At 41.4% G+C, this 15,637-nt stretch overlaps 2 protein-coding genes across 2 annotated transcripts; one reads left to right on the forward strand and one right to left on the reverse strand.

Moving 5' to 3' along the window:
- The first annotated feature begins 1,819 nt into the window (after positions 1–1,819).
- Positions 1,820–7,552, forward strand: cthrc1b (collagen triple helix repeat containing 1b). The gene is made up of 4 exons (XM_030785072.1): positions 1,820–1,936; positions 5,797–6,015; positions 6,385–6,601; positions 7,410–7,552. Exons 1-4 carry the CDS (start codon positions 1,820–1,822, stop codon positions 7,550–7,552), a joined length of 696 nt encoding a protein of 231 aa, XP_030640932.1.
- A 1,134-nt stretch (positions 7,553–8,686) lies between these two features.
- Positions 8,687–15,298, reverse strand: slc25a32b (solute carrier family 25 member 32b). Its single transcript, XM_030784573.1, has 7 exons — positions 14,914–15,298; positions 14,302–14,452; positions 13,923–14,008; positions 12,838–12,992; positions 11,913–12,026; positions 11,548–11,693; positions 8,687–9,365 (listed from the first exon to the last, which is right to left on the reverse strand). The coding sequence occupies exons 1-7, from the start codon at positions 15,101–15,103 to the stop codon at positions 9,245–9,247; spliced, it is 963 nt and encodes a 320-aa protein (XP_030640433.1). The 5' UTR covers positions 15,104–15,298; the 3' UTR covers positions 8,687–9,244.
- Positions 15,299–15,637: the final 339 nt, after the last annotated feature.

A 15,637-nucleotide genomic window follows, 5' to 3' on the forward strand; every position in this document is an offset into this window, starting at 1 on the left:
GAATTGAACCCAGGCCCTTCTTGCTGTGAGGAGACAGTGCTACCCAAGAAACAAGATGAAGTTATGAAATGGGGTACAAATCAGTCTCTCTCTCTCTCGCTCTCTCTCTCTCTCTAGTGCATCTAATGAAGAGAGAAACTCACAGTGGTGTAGTATGAAAGCCTGATTCAGCTACGTTATTGGCAACACTGGAGATTTGATGCCGGCATGAAAGATACCCCACGAGGGACAGCTGGAAAGGAAAACAAACGCAGTTCAAAAAAAAAAAAAAGAGCCACACAAAACTACACAGCTAACACAGTATGCTGCCTGTCCTGGGACACAGGGACCTCATTAGACTGAAAAGTTGCAGCTCGGATATAAAGCTGGGTCTAAATAAGAGCATTCGATCATAACCCTACATCTTGGGTAATTCAAAAGCCTATGATATTTGCAGCGTTTTGACCGCGCTAGAATGAAGGCTGGCAAATGAGTACAGAGAAAGAACACATTCAAAAACGGTAGAAGACCTCCGTGTACGAGGAAAAACAAGCTCTTACAGTAAGTTAACGGTTTTTCATTCCTCATGGCGTTTGGGACAGCAGCCAGGTTGGAGCGGAGGGGGGAGAAAAGGAAGAGGAGGGAGGGGGAGACTTTGAATAGTGAAAGCTTGTTTCACAGACAGCGAACTCACTGGAGTAATACAGAGGGGGGAAAAAAATCGTCGCTTGACTTTGCAGCCAACATTTGTCAAGCTTAACTGATTAAGAAACTTAACACGGGGGAAAATGTTTCATAAAGGTGTAAGTTCCATTTTAGAACACAATTAAATGCTTGAGAACCCCAGTGAATAAGGATTGCTTAATTACAAGTGTGTGTGTGTGTGTGTGTGTGTGTGCGCGCGCGCGCGCGAGCGGAGCTGCTCGCAGTTGGATACCAGAGGATTTAGTCTCATTACTGGAAAAACATTGACAACACAGTACTACATGACTCTTGTGCTGTGCACTCGGGTAAAGGTGCCTGTCTAAAACCAACATAACAGAGGCTATACAAGCTCAAATCTTCACCCCCCCGTTAGCAATGGTCACTGCTAACTTCGGGTCATTACAAAAGCCACCAAAACACTCAAACATACGTCAATATGTTTGAATGTTTATGCTCCGTTTGAATAATTACCTCCTAATTACTTCATTAGGCATATCCTTTAGACGGAAATATGAGATTATTCTATGAACCAAACACTCGAGGAGCTGCCTGCACTACCATTGTAAAATTCGTGATGCTTTGTTTGTCTTCTGGCTGAACTTGAATGCTCACAGAGCAGAAATGTTTTTCCAGAAACCAACGCTATAGGCCAACGATAAAAAGTCAATCATACGGAGGCAGAGGAGAAATACTTTAGCAACGTCTGACTTTTTTTTATCCATAATGCCAACGGCAGATGGATTTTTAGTCGATTTACGCAGATTTAAAGTTTTGTGTTGTTTCCAAGTTACACATTGCAATCGATCGCATTCAGAACAGACCCTGCATTTCAATGAAAGCGAAATGAAACTTGAGTAATTAGTAGAGGTTACCCGCTACCCACTGACCTGGCATCAGCTTTACCACTTCTCTTGCAATGTTTGGGATAGTATTGTGGCAAGAGAAGCTGCTCCCAGATCAGCCAAATCGGCTGCAGTGTTCTGTAAGTGGCTTTGAAGGTAAGCTTCCCTAGAGACGCGACAGACATCCTAGCCAGGAAACGTTTGTAACTCGCCACTTCTCAGTCCTGCTTTGCCACTCATACCGGTTCACAGAAGCGCTGTTCTCTCAAGTGCTGTGTCTCGAACTGCTTGCCATGGATTATCTAGCTACACAAGTACTGATCTTTTCCTGGTTAATTTTCCCTTTTTACGGCGCTGAAAGAATGAAACATAGAGGGTTACGTCAGAAGGATGCTGAATACGTAGACAAAGTAAGATTTTTTTTTTCTGTACCAAAATGTATTTCAGTTGTGTATCGTTATTCAGAGGATAACTTTATGTTAAGTGCACATTTAGTTCCATACTACTCTTGTACATTTCAAGACTGTGTGCAAGATTTTGAGCAGCCCTTGGTTTCAAGAATTTCTATATATTACTTTCCGAATAGCCTACGGTAGTTTAAACTTGAGTTTTTATTGTAAAAGAGCACTAAACTCTTTCGAAGTATAAAACAGTGACTTAATAATGAGATGGTATGCAAGAGCCCACTGTAGCTTTCGATCTGTTGTAGCCACTCTGGTAAGTAATCAATGTGTAATAAACTGTGATATTGTGCTGACTAAACTCTTTATGGGATTGCTTCCTCTTCGCCTCGCCATTGTATTGGTATTGGCAATACAGTAGCCGTTTTCTGTTGGCAAACATCCAAACTAGATCTAGAGAAAGAATAGAAATAATCCAGACAGTTCGGGGTAATCAAAGATGGATTTCTCTCTCGCTCTATCTCTCTTTCTGCTACAACAGATCATAGGATAATGCCGTTCGTATTACACACAACATAGAGCGCTATTGAAAAGACCATTCTCCGAGCAAACAGTAAATTCTATATTGATAAGTATTATTTGTGTCATCCTCTAGTGCACTGGAGGGGACACTGGCAAACAGAACTGCACCAGATCCCCAGCAGAGGCCCAATCTACCCATTATAACATGGTAACTTCTTGAAATCACAACCCGGTACTTAAAAATGTCCTTTAAAATTACTTTTCATTTACATGCATAGATGCCTTAAGTACTGTTTTATTACTCTATTATTACTACCTAGTGGTCAGTAGAAAAGTAGCAACCTCTCTCTCTCTCTCTCGTTCGAATTCATTCCCAGCTGTTTGTATTTCAAATGGCAGCTGCCTTTTCATTGCTTGTTTTTTCCTTTCTGTTGAAGTTCTGTCTGGAGGCAATTTAAATACTTTTTTTTTTTTTTTAACTTTGTCTTAATTCTAGTCAAGTTTTTTTTGCCATGAGGGGCAGTGTATTCCAGCCTGGCCAAATCCCCAAGTTTGTCTAAAAATAGCGGCCCACGTCTGCAAGGCACTGTCAGCATCTACGGTCTCTTTCATCCTCTCTAGATAAAGCGATACAGAGTAGAGCCAACCTGAGACTCCTAGCTAGGTGTACTGTGAAATGCTCTCTCTCTCTTTTATGTGTGTGTGTGTGTGTTTATGTTGGGAGAAATGTTTTGTGGTCTTTTTTTAACGATTACACATTATGGCACACGCACACGCTCTCACCCTAATACAGAGAGAGAGAGAGAGAGAGAGAGAGAGAGAGAGCAACAGTACATTACATAAAAAAAAGCTAATTCAAGCTGCCTGGTTAGCTGGTGTTTTTCGACAGTGTGTAGAAATAGAATGCAATAAACACGTTGAATTGATAGTTACAGTTCTAAATGCGTTCATTGTTTGGCCTGCACATAGTTGTTATGAATTAGAGACCAACTGACGGCCTATAGTGTTCCTGTGAAGTTTGTTTATTTCAAAGATTAGGTACTGAAATAACAATGTCTAACTTAACCTTACACTGCAATGGCTATAATAAAACATCAGAAGGACTCCGACGACTATGGACTAGGCATATTCTCGGTCAGGAACAGATATATCATCTAATACGAGTTCCCTTGAGGACGATATTTTATGGGATTCTATTACAGAAATATCACACTAGATTTACCATAGTGAAGGGTATTCATCCATCTATTATTCAGCCCTTTTAGCCGGTTTTATATTCACGGTATTCGGTTGGGGTTGGTCGCCACTGAACGGTACATTTTTCAAGAAACCTCCAATGAGCTTCTACCTCAGAGCTTTAGTCAAGCCTGATTTCCTGTGATGAACGAAGCGGTCGGTATCCGTGAAGTAAAAACTGCATCAGTTAGGCTCGTATTATCTGTGTGCTTAGGTTTTGTTTGGGGCACACTCGGCCATGTTGAGTCAATAAAGATGGCCAATACTGTTAGGTGGAGCTACGTACATACAGCGCTATGGATTTAATAAATATGAATATATTTCACTTCCACGCCTGGCATAACCCGATATTGGAAAGATTTATTACCTATTTAACGGCTCTTATTTTCACGGCTCTGTGCTCCCGGCATGCCAATGAGACAGTTACTTTCAGTCAAGAGGTGATGGCGTAAAGCTTTCTTTTTTCTTCTTCCTTTCTCTTTTTTTTTCTAATTACAGAAACAGAAGCACTGTCCTCAAAATATTTCCTTTATCTCCAGAGTTGGCGTTTTATTACAGATAAATATTACACTTTCACATAGCCTGGGGCATTTTTCTGAGAGACCGTTGTCTGGACAGAATGACTGGCATGTGCATTTTTTTCTCCCGCTCAGGTGTGGACCTTTGCACGAATTTTCAGTGGAGTTCTCAAGTTATGTAAGTTCTCTGTTACAGGCGTTTAAACAGAAAGACTAAGGTTTTCCTTTCATGTACTTGGCCAGACTCGAACACATATACTCAGCACATGGAAAAATACGCTTTGTGGGCGACACTCAGATGATGTCACATGGACTGTCAGGCCAATATGCCATTTTTTTTCTCTTTTTTCTTACAGAAAAAAAATCTGACATCTGGGAAAATTCCTATGGTCACATAAATCCAGATCTAAGTCTAAATACCCTCTGTTCTATTCATTAGAATGATCTGCTCAAATTATACCTATGGACTGAATACACTATTGTCTGATACCCCATGGTATGCAAATAAAAAGAAGTTTGTAGTAGAGACTATGATCATTAATTTACATTCCACATGGAGTTCATTTTATTCAGACATCTAACACCACCCCGAGAGAAGTTACTTACGAGGGAATAAATAAACTCTATACTCAAGTGGATTGTGATGAGTTTTCAAAAAAGCGAATGAGGAGCTGAGCCGTTATGGGTTGAATTTTGAAAGGTTTACACTTGTTCGTTTAGGGAATCGTGAGTGGCAGGAAGGCTGATGCACTCATTTTATGGTGTACTTTGTTTTCTAATTACGAAGTGACTTTGTGTGTGTGTGTGTGTGTTGTGATGAAAAATGTTTTTCATCAAAGGAAAACGATTTCATGTTAATGCAATGACCAATGTTTTGCCTTTTTTGTATATTACCTCAAAGTCTTTTCTGTATATTACCTCAAAAGTGAACTGAAAGCCTTTAGATGCCTTGCTTTGGTTTGAGTGTTTGTCTCCCAGTGGGTGGTATGCACAGGGTGGGCGGTAAGTCTTAGAGGAGCCTGTAACGGTGCAGAATGTCTACGTTTGACTCAGTGTGTGAGAGAAAGAGAGGGAGAGAGAGAGAGAGAGAGAGAGAGAGAGAGAGAGATGGAGAGAGAAAGAGAGAGAGAGAGAGAGAAAACATACATCTGTGCAAACAGTTACAGCAGTAGATAATGAATCACACTAACGGACCCAGTGTCCAGTGGTCCTAACAGTCAGCGTGGGCTGATGAGTCAGACGCCTTTGGACGATGTGTAACAAAGCCCCAATTTTAAGAGAACTCAGTAAGCAATACATAGCAGAACTAACACATTTTAAACTGACAAAACAGTGGAAAACGTGCATGTTTAATGCAGTAATAAAACACAGCATTGATTTAAATTTATACTGTTTAATTAAAACTCAAAGTTTATGTTTTTTAAATATTCATTAATTCTGGTGCAGCTTCAAAAACGTCCTACTGTTAACTAAATTAGTGGTTTATGATGAAATTATAATGGTGTTAGACAGTCAGTTCTTGGGGTTTTAGAATTCAGTAACATCAAGCTTCCTGAATCTTTTCCTTTTTTCTTCTTCTCCTTCTCCCTCCAGTACAATAGTTGCCTGCAGGGTCCGCCTGGTATCCCAGGCAGGGAAGGGAGTCCAGGAGTGAATGGTATTCCTGGTACTCCGGGTATTCCAGGGCGGGACGGCGTGAAAGGAGAGAAGGGAGAGTGTGTGAGTGAGATCTTTGAGGAGCCTTGGAGACCAAACTACAAACAGTGTGCTTGGAACTCCCTCAACTATGGAATAGACCTGGGCAAAATCACAGTAGGTGACCAAAACTGGTAACCAAGGAGATGTGTCAGTGTGTGACAGGAGTTAGGAAACATTTACTAAAGACTCTTTTCTTAAAGAACCACATTCACTGTCCAGCATGTTTCCTGTGTCATTTCTGTGTTTCACACACCCTAATGACACACTCTGTTCCAAAATGACTACTGTGAAAAGTCTGTGATAGTTTTTTATCTCAACTTTTTAAGATGAATCTAGAATACTAGTTTATCTAGAAAACGACTTTATCTAGTTCAGTCTAGACAACTACCGTATCCGGCTTATCTAGAAAACTAGGTAAAATAGATAAAGATTAACTTTATCTTGTTGTTGTCAGATGCATCATAAGCCCTGTTGTGTCCTCAGGAATGCACGTTTACTAAGCTCCGCTCTGACAGCGCCTTGCGTGTGCTGTTCAGCGGCTCTCTCAGACTCAAGTGTAAGACAGCCTGTTGTCAACGTTGGTACTTCACCTTTAACGGAGCAGAGTGCTCCGGGCCGCTGCCCATTGAATCCATCATCTACCTGGACCAGGGCAGTCCCGAATTCAACTCAACTATCAACATACACAGAACCACTGCCGGTAAGATGCCCCGCCCCCAAACCATGCCCTCCTTCACAATATACACAGGGCTACAGCAAGACCACACACCACAGCAGCCAAGAGTAATAACCACACCCCCTGATTAGCATAAAGGGAGCCTCCACACACTCATTAGCATACATACAACCAAAAAAAGCCTAGGGACCAGTCAAATCTGCGCCACCCACTGATAGACTGATGAGGTTTTTAGCTCAAATATTAATACATTCACTTCGATTCACTGAAGAAGCTGCATTTGGAACAGCTGTACACAACCGGTCCATGAATCACTATTATTCTAGCTCAGAGCTTAACTCAGAAAACATTTAATTTAGTTATGTACTTGTCAGCTAGAATCATCTCCGCTCAATTGACTCTCACAATTATTAAGTCATACATTCATAAAGCTGGGAAAAACACACACACACACACACACTCTTCTCTGTGTGTACTCAGAAGTGAACGATAAAGATGTGATTTTAGAAACCATATATTTGAAGGACAAATGCTGTTCAAACCACTTGTCTAAAAATACCAGAAGCTTCTTTACATCCTCTGATTACAGACACTGGAGACATGTATTTATGCACAGCGGTTAGATTTCATTTCAAGACTGTCTGTCTTGGGAGCCAGATTAGCATATTTACCAGATAATTTGCCTTTGTCCCAAGGTTCAACCTTCATGTTCAAGTACAGAACAATGCTATAAACACCATCTGTGGTTACCCTCAGTGAATTGTGAGAATTCTTAACCGAATGTTGACTTTTCTCCGTGTTTGGTTTTGTGGGGGCGGGGGATGGGCCACAGTCGAGGGACTCTGCGAGGGGGTCCGTGCCGGTTTAGTGGACGTCGCCATATGGGTCGGCACCTGCGGTGACTATCCCCGCGGCGACGCGTCTACAGGTTGGAATTCCGTCTCCAGGGTGATTATCGAGGAGCTTCCCAAATGACCTTGGAAACTTCATCTCAAATAGAGAACAGCCGCCCCCCCCCCCCCCCCTTTTGTTCATTTTTCGCAGTCAGATTCTAAGAATGTCTGCAGTGACTTGCCAAACCTCCAGTGCCTCGGTCGATGTTTCAGAAAATAGAAGCATCAAAGTTTATCCGAACCGAGGGGTGCAGAGTTAGATCAGAATGTAGCGCAGTATCAGCCACGGAACATCTTTCCGTTCCAGAAAGAATCTTATTATCCCTTCTCTGACTTTGTATCTGTGTTTAAGAAAACTTTAGATGAGCAAGTAGGGTACTTTTAAAACAAGTTTTTATACAAGTGGATGTCTTTTACACATTTGTCAATAAATTGTCTTTTTGAAAATCTCTGCTGTTAAGTACAATCAATGCACTTCTCATATTTTGGCATTTTAGCCTGCAGGGATCTATCTGTTTCACAGCCTGAACCACGTTTCCAAAGAAGGCTTTTATTTAACAAAAGCGTCAAAAATCAGGGGTCCGAAACCATTATTGAGTCACTGTGAGTCACGCCACGAAAATTTAAATTACAAATATGTTATTATCGGGTGTGGTCAAAGTTTTAAAATCAGACAGAGTTGTGAAAACTCATGTAAATTGAATGAGAAATTTTTAAAAGTTTTTTCTCCAACATGCATTAGTGAACAAACAAGAACAAGGAAATAAATGTTGAAAGAATTTAAGTGAACGTTCCATTCCCAAGGTCAGAAAAGATGATTAATTCAGTATCCTGTTAATATTTATGTTTGCAGCTCTCAAAAAAAAAGATGATCAGAAACCGGTGTCTGTATCTTATGCAAGACATATTTGCTGCATTTTGGTCAACTTATGCTAACATCTCACAACCCTTCATCAAAATTTTCAAAAGAGTTGTTCCCTCTCTCGTTTGTGCTCACATGCACTCACACCTTTGAGCTGGTGACATCTGAAATACACAATAGTTTCAGTCTTTCTGGGGGGGGGGGGGGGGGGGGGGGGGGGGTTAACTTCCTGTTACCAATACACCATTCACACTGTTGAGGCTCTTGCTCGTGTTGTATAATTTTATTTTTGCAAGGATCAACTCAAACATGTTTTTTTTTTTTTTTTTTGTGAAACAAAGATGCTGCTGTTAACTGGTATTAACTCGTGCCCAGTTTACCATGGAAACGCGACGTGACATTACGAGGCGTCGTACAGAGATCAAATAAGTTTGTCATCCTACAAAAAGCATATGTATTCTTATGAAATTTCAACCTCGGTCTCCATTCCCGGCTTTCAGTTCACATTCTAACGCGCAGCAGCTCCGTGGTGTTTTGGATATTTTCCTGTCTACATACGTAGACAGTGAGGCATTTGATCTCATCTGCACAAGAGACAAATCAAATGCTTATGACATAGCACAAGAAAACGCAATTCTTTGAATTTCACATGTTGCAGCAATACACAACCCACTGCATGCTGATATTATTGGGAAGAAATTGTTTCCAGAATCTTCCGTTTCCTCCACTTCCCCCCCCGAGCTACGGCTGACATCCATGACTCCGTCACTTCCACCACAATGACGCAGCTCAGGAAGGAGCGCGGTCAGCGCGGTCGTCCGTGCCGAGCTGCTTGCTCGTGGACTGGCGCCCCCCTGTCTTTTTCTCGTTACAGCCAATCTTCATCTGCGCCCCCCCCAAACCCCACCACTCTCACTGGCCGAAGAGAAATCGGGACACATTCTCGTAAACCACGAACGTGATGCAGCAGGCCGGTGTCACACGGATCAAATTGGGCACCATGCCTTTGTAGAATCCCAAAGGACCTTCGTTTCTGTAGGTGGGGGAAAAAAAAAGACAGCAAAATGAACGAATGGCAGTTAAGAAGTCATCAAGTTTCCCCGAGACGTGAAATCAGACTCCACTCATCTGGCTAATTTCATTCTTCTTGTTCTTCGTTTGAAATGAACTGTATTCGTAATCAAGATGCGCTCTTCAGAGCTAAAAGACGTCTAAGTGGTTACAAGTAACAACTGTCTAAAAGGTAATCATCGTTATACACTTGACCATCTCACTTTACCGCGAATAAAATCGCGTTTAATTTGTGGCAGTACGCGGCTGCTTCTAAGGTACGTGACTTAAGATTATTGAGGAAATGAACAGAGAAGCACTGGCCTTCAGTCCGACTCTGTCATGCCAAGCCTTTGTAAGAATTACAACTTGGAAAAGACACAAAGCAGCTGCAATATGGTTTAAAAGACTGTGTCTGACCTCATACAGTGCTGGTTAATAACATTTTTCTACTCTCAGCGTAAACAACCGATTTGTTTGCAGTGAGCAGAGGAGAACAGAGGACCAGTATGAAAAGAGCAGCTGTCTGGACTGTGCTTTTCACCCACATTCCCGCCTCTCCTGACTTGTTTGGAGTCGGGCTGGTGTTGTTTACGTCTTTGTCCGAGCAGTGTTGATCTCTGTGGGCTACTTAATGGAGCTGTTTCTTTTTCTTTTTTTTTTTTACGACCAGCGTTTTACACTGAAGCGTGACGTGATGTTTTGATTTTGCATAGAGCAAATTTGACTTGATTTTGCGGCTCATCATTTGAATTAAGTGCGTGTGAAAGCTTAAAAAAAAAAAAAAAAAAAAGCTACGACTTCTTGCATTTTTTTTTAGAATAACTGAGAACATACAAAATCTACTCTAGTCAAACAAGAAAAATATATTAAAAAATTATGCCGCTTGAAGCAATTAAACATTATTACCTCTAATTAAATTTTTGGTCAAATGTAACTGACTGAAGACAGGTCTAGTGAATAAGCTACGTTATGTAGTTGGACCTGCGTTTTAACTGAAAGCAAAAAACGGGGCAAAAACAATTTGCAGTGCAGTGGTATTCTAAAACAGGCTTCCTCAGTTAGCCACATAACTTGAACCCAGCATTTAAACTATCCAATAAGAGACCGGTAAAGAAACATTCTGATTGGATGGTCTGAACTTCTGAATGACTCAGCTCTGTCAGAAAATACACTCTGTCAAATCCCTTTCAGCTTTTGTCTCACTAGTACCATCAACCAAACACTAAAACCTGTAAATACTTCCTTAAACTTGATGTACTTTGACATAAATTAAAATCGACCCAACAACCTGAAGAATTGCTTTTTTTTTTGCCCCCCATCCGAAAAGCCATCTGCCATTATTATTAATGAAACTTTTCATTTGACAGCACACATTTATTGCCCCTGGAAAAGTAACTGCTATATGCTTTTTATTTTTATCACAGATATTAAAAGCTCTAATAGAGACATACAGACTTGACTTTTTCCTTTTCTTTCAATATCCTTGATGCTACTTCGCCAGGCCTCAAGTTCGCAGGTTAACACCTTGAACATCACAGTGGTTTGATACTGTATGGCTGCAAGGCAGACAGCTAGTCTGATTTTCAATCCATTTTCAACCAATTAGTGGGAACAGTTCATGCCTCCAGTCCAAACGATTTTTTTTTTTTTTTAACTTTTCCTCCATTACTTATCAATTCCATCTCTCTGGTGCTGGCTGAGGGATTACCCAAGCTACAAATTAAACATCACATTACCTCAGTAAGAGTCTGCAGTAAGCACTGGAATCACAATTCTGCTCCTTGGAAAGTACCACTTATTTAAAGGAGGGGGAGGGGGGTCTGAAGCAGTCTCTCATGGTAGTTCTTCCTCTTCCTCTACCTTCTTCTGATTGGGCGCCTGAGTGCCTGAGCCTCAGTGAAGTGCTAATCGTAAAGTTGACTGAGTGGACGAGCGTGTTTGTGTGTGCGCGTGTGTGTGTGTGTGTGTTTAAATGATTGAGTGAGTATGTGTATGTGTGAGTGTACATGTGTTTGAATGACTTGAGTTAGCTAGTCAGTTGGTTATGAGTGAGTGTGTTTTTGTGTGTGTATGCTTGAATGTTTGAGTCAGTTAGTGAGTGAGTGAGTGTGTTTGAATGACTGAGTTAATGAGTGTGTTCAAACCAAACGAAAAGCCCTTACCTCCACGTCCTGCCGATAACGTCCAGCACCCCGTTGTACTTGTTGTGTTGATCTTGTAAACGCGCCCTCACCACCTGATACGGGTACGTCGTTGCCACGGCAAATATTTTGGACAGAGCGGCCATTGTGATATACTCCAGGGGATTCTAGTGCGTCAGGAAGAGAGAAGGACAGAGATGAGAGGAGAAGAAGAAAGAAACTGTAGAACCTTTATCTCCATGAACTGCCAAATGTGATTGTGGTATGTTTTTATTGGTCGGTTTTCAGTCTCTGGAGGCCTGTCTAGCGTTTGAGGGAATAACTGCAAGAAAAACAACAACAACAAAAAAAAAAACGGTCGAGGTTTGGCGTGTGCCACAGCTCACCAGTTTAGCATCCGATTGCATCTTTCTATATTTGTTGTACTCTCTCTTCAGCTCCTCGTAGGCCATGAACTGCAGTGCACCGTGGGAAGTGCCAAACAAACCAGGGACGAACCCCTTGAGAGAAAAACAACCCATCAGTGGGAGAGACACTCATAACATGAGTTTTATTGCTGAGAATGAATGAGTCCGCCTCAAACGCATTTACGACTGCGTTTATATTTATGCCAATGGCTTTACAATCTCTAAAAAAAAATACCACAGACTCACAAGTTCTGAAATGATAGATTAAAAGAGTGTTGAGGGAGAGCTTTTCCTCCCCGCCCCCCCGCCCCTTTTTTTGCGCTGTTGTGTGAGCTTTCGTTGAGACGCTTATTTGTTTCAGAGGTAAAGTGCACCGCCTAGTGGTGACGTGCGATATTTTCCCACACAAAAAGCAGCTTATGCAACTCCGACCCAACGTTACCCCAAATATATAGCAGACCCGTCCACGTGCCTCTAGAAAGGACCGATGCAATGCGCCATAAGTGCGAGACGTTTGAGTGTTTATATTTTGTTTGAGTGAGCTATAAATAGAATAATTTTAAAAGGAGACCACAGATAGTATATATTGAAACGGTCTTCTACAGGAAAATGGGTGTTTCTGCTGTGGGGTCTTAAGCTCTACATATTGTAGACATGGGAGCAATAACCCTGGGAGCAATAACAGTGACTTGATAAAACATTCTAGCAATCATTCAAAGCTAGAGGAAATATTTAAAACATGAATATTTTTTAAAACAACATAAGTGCTATTCTGGGACATGTGTACATGACAAATGACTAATAATAAGCCGATAAACAAAGCCAGAGTCTTATTTACGTCTTTCTCTATATCTCTGGTGACTAATTAAGCATGTTTATTATACGTTCGTACACGAGATCCTACCCTGTAAAGTCCAGGGACTCCTTCCTGTCTGTAGATTTTCACCAACGCGTCTACCATGCCCTTGTACTGCTTCGTTGAGGGATCGGCGTTGTACTGCAGAACGAGGCGCGTCTTTGTTACCCAGATCGGATTGGTAATGCATAATGTCATTGCTCCTGACAACCAGTAGAAATAAAATCAGACAAGTCATTTAAAAATGAATGCCAGTAGAGAATTACATCCATCAGCATTCTAAATTCATGCAGTTCAAAGTGTCACGCGTTATTCGTACATATCAGTGCATCACTAGTGCACTTATTTATTTATTTATTTTTGGGTTGTTTTTCGTTTTACTGTCCTTGGGAAAGTGGTTGTTCCAGAATTACTTAATTAACAGACAAACTGTGCTATAATTCTGATCTTGACCTGTGGTATCCAATTAAGAGCGAACCCCATCAAAGCCGTGAAAGACTTCCATTTTGTTCGCCGCATACCGCTAATGAGTCACAAGGCCAACCATCCACTTCATTAACTTTTATTAACGTCATCTGAGCATCTTGAATGATCAGTAATTCAGCGCTCTCACATTCTCTAATAATCAGTCAACAGCTCCTCCGTTTTCGACGGAACGTTTTTTTCTTTTGACTGACTCTAAAATAGACTAGCGTAATCCAAGATGACTCTAATGACAATCAAAACGGAGATAAAACGGCACATAAGAAGCCGAGGCTGTGTCATTAAGGAGATTCTTTGTTCAGTGAAACAGAGCTCATACAAGCTTAGACAACAGAGTTTGCAGATAAGTGTATGGATTTGGGCCAGAGTTTTTTTTACTCAGCATCGTCCCCTCGACAAACACAAACTTGGACTGAATATCAGACATTCCAGTGTTCAGTGCTGCTATCCGCGTCAATGTTTATCTCTGGATTGGGGTTAGCAGGGCAAATGAGAAAATTCACAACTCTAGAACTTTCCGTCTTTAACAAGTGTACTCCAGACAATGTCACTATGGACTGCTGCCAGTGAAGGCTGGACCCAGCTCCTTACAGTTTATCTTTCCTCTACTTTTTGTGTGTCCATGGAAACCAGACAGCGCCAGCACTGACCTGCTTGTGCTGCTGACAGCATGTGCTCGGTAGGACTCAACTCCGCTTGGCGACCTTCCTTGGTGTATGCTTTGATTGCATTGTAACTACAGAAAAAAGGACAATTATGTGTATATTACGCACATGCCATTAAACCAATACAATACAAAACAATACTACTATAACCGTTGTTTGTTAGATTAATAAACTCACAAAATCTTCAATGTTCAACAAAACTTTTTTTGTAAATCTGCATGATAAAAACAATTGTTACAGACTTGTAACTACCACTAATTACTTAATATGAACAACTACAACATATAAATCTGGTCATAACTGGTCATAATAAAAGGTAGAGAATTACAATAGTTTTGAGTTCAATACAGAAAGATATACATACAAGAAGAAATAGAGACCCCATGAAGCTCCAGCACCCCAAATATTAGGGGTCACGCCTTGGTAAAGTCCTCGGAGTCCTTCCTGCTGCCATATGCTTCTCATACAGTGAAACATACCGGCATATTTAGGTCGTAAAGCCAGTCCATCGCTAACTGTAAAAGAAGCACCGTAAACAGGCTCATGTTTCTTCGAGTTCCTCGTTGCTCAATACGCTGCCCTTCCCTCTGACACGCATGGGCTATATGAGCACATGTTTCCCTGAGGCAGTAAAAGTAGACCTAGACTTCGTTTGTTAACCATAACTGGAGTATAGCTATCTCTTTAAAATTGTCAGTATAGAAAGTTTCTATCTTCAGACAGGCATGTGAGCATACATAAAGTTAAGCAAAGGAAAGCGTAGTCACCTCCGACAAACTTAAGTTCAAGTCCTCCTTAGTATACAGCCACCAAGCAGAAAACTGGGTGGACAGAAATCACATCTTTACATGCGCTACGGCTCTAAAATGTTGTAGCCTAACTGAATAACAGTCCAACAATTAGTCTAACAATTCGTATCGCGACTGTAACATTGCATAAGACTATTTACAAGCAAAAACGAAAGGCAAACAGCTACCTGCAAATCTAATTTTGACAAGATCCAGGGGGTGAAGCACGAGCGTTGACACGACTCCTCCACTTAGTCCTGCAGCCAAATTTTCAATTTTGACATGGCTGAAGAGGCGCTGGAGACTGCCCTTTGTGGAGACAGGTCCGCCGTTTGAGGCAACCGTGAGAGATGTAGCGGTGCTTGAAGTCGGACTCATTGCTGTTTGCTAGCTGTAGGTGAAAATACAGTTTAAAAGAAGGATACGGTATTTGTGTCTCATTGGACGTGCGATGAAACCGAAAACTAGATGTAACCGGTTAAATCAGCCAGTGGGTCCCATCTTATCAAATCCTAAACAAAACAACCTTTCCTGTTTTCAGTTTTGCCACTGAATTACCATCTCGACCTTAGGCAGAACCTCTGCGATACACATTTTAGGTAACGTGACGCAAGGCGGAAGTTACCCTATCCCACAATGCACATGTCTGTCAGTTAACCTCTGACAACTGGACCAGTGTTTTGTAATACTGGCGTACGTACTGAAGATTTTCCATATTCTCTGCCATTTTTTGTACATTCGTTTGGCTTAGTTACGTGATATGTACTCTATGTTGCGCTCTGCAGTAGTCCGGCGCTGTCTTGTCTCTCTACCGTTGTTTGCCATGATTTTTAGGAAGGTTAAACTGGTATTTGCACTCCTGCACCCAAACTGTACGCGACTAGAGCAGAGTTCGTGAATAAGACGCGAGAG

Source organism: Chanos chanos, chromosome 9, assembly GCF_902362185.1.
Source record: "Chanos chanos chromosome 9, fChaCha1.1, whole genome shotgun sequence".
Taxonomy (NCBI): Eukaryota; Metazoa; Chordata; class Actinopteri; order Gonorynchiformes; family Chanidae; genus Chanos; species Chanos chanos.

Excerpts from the sequence above, each read along its gene's own strand:
- cthrc1b (XM_030785072.1), top strand. The coding sequence starts at position 1,820 with ATGGATTATCTAGCTACACAAGTACTGATCTTTTCCTGGTTAATTTTC. Across the intron at positions 1,937-5,796 it reads ATGCTGAATACGTAGACAAA|TACAATAGTTGCCTGCAGGG; the intron begins GTAAGATTTTTT and ends TTCTCCCTCCAG. Across the intron at positions 6,016-6,384 it reads TAGACCTGGGCAAAATCACA|GAATGCACGTTTACTAAGCT; the intron begins GTAGGTGACCAA and ends TTGTGTCCTCAG.
- slc25a32b (XM_030784573.1), bottom strand. The coding sequence starts at position 15,103 with ATGAGTCCGACTTCAAGCACCGCTACATCTCTCACGGTTGCCTCAAAC. Across the intron at positions 14,009-14,301 it reads TGGGGTCTCTATTTCTTCTT|TTACAATGCAATCAAAGCAT; the intron begins GTATGTATATCT and ends TTTTTTCTGTAG. Across the intron at positions 12,027-12,837 it reads GAGTCCCTGGACTTTACAGG|GGGTTCGTCCCTGGTTTGTT; the intron begins GTAGGATCTCGT and ends TTTTCTCTCAAG.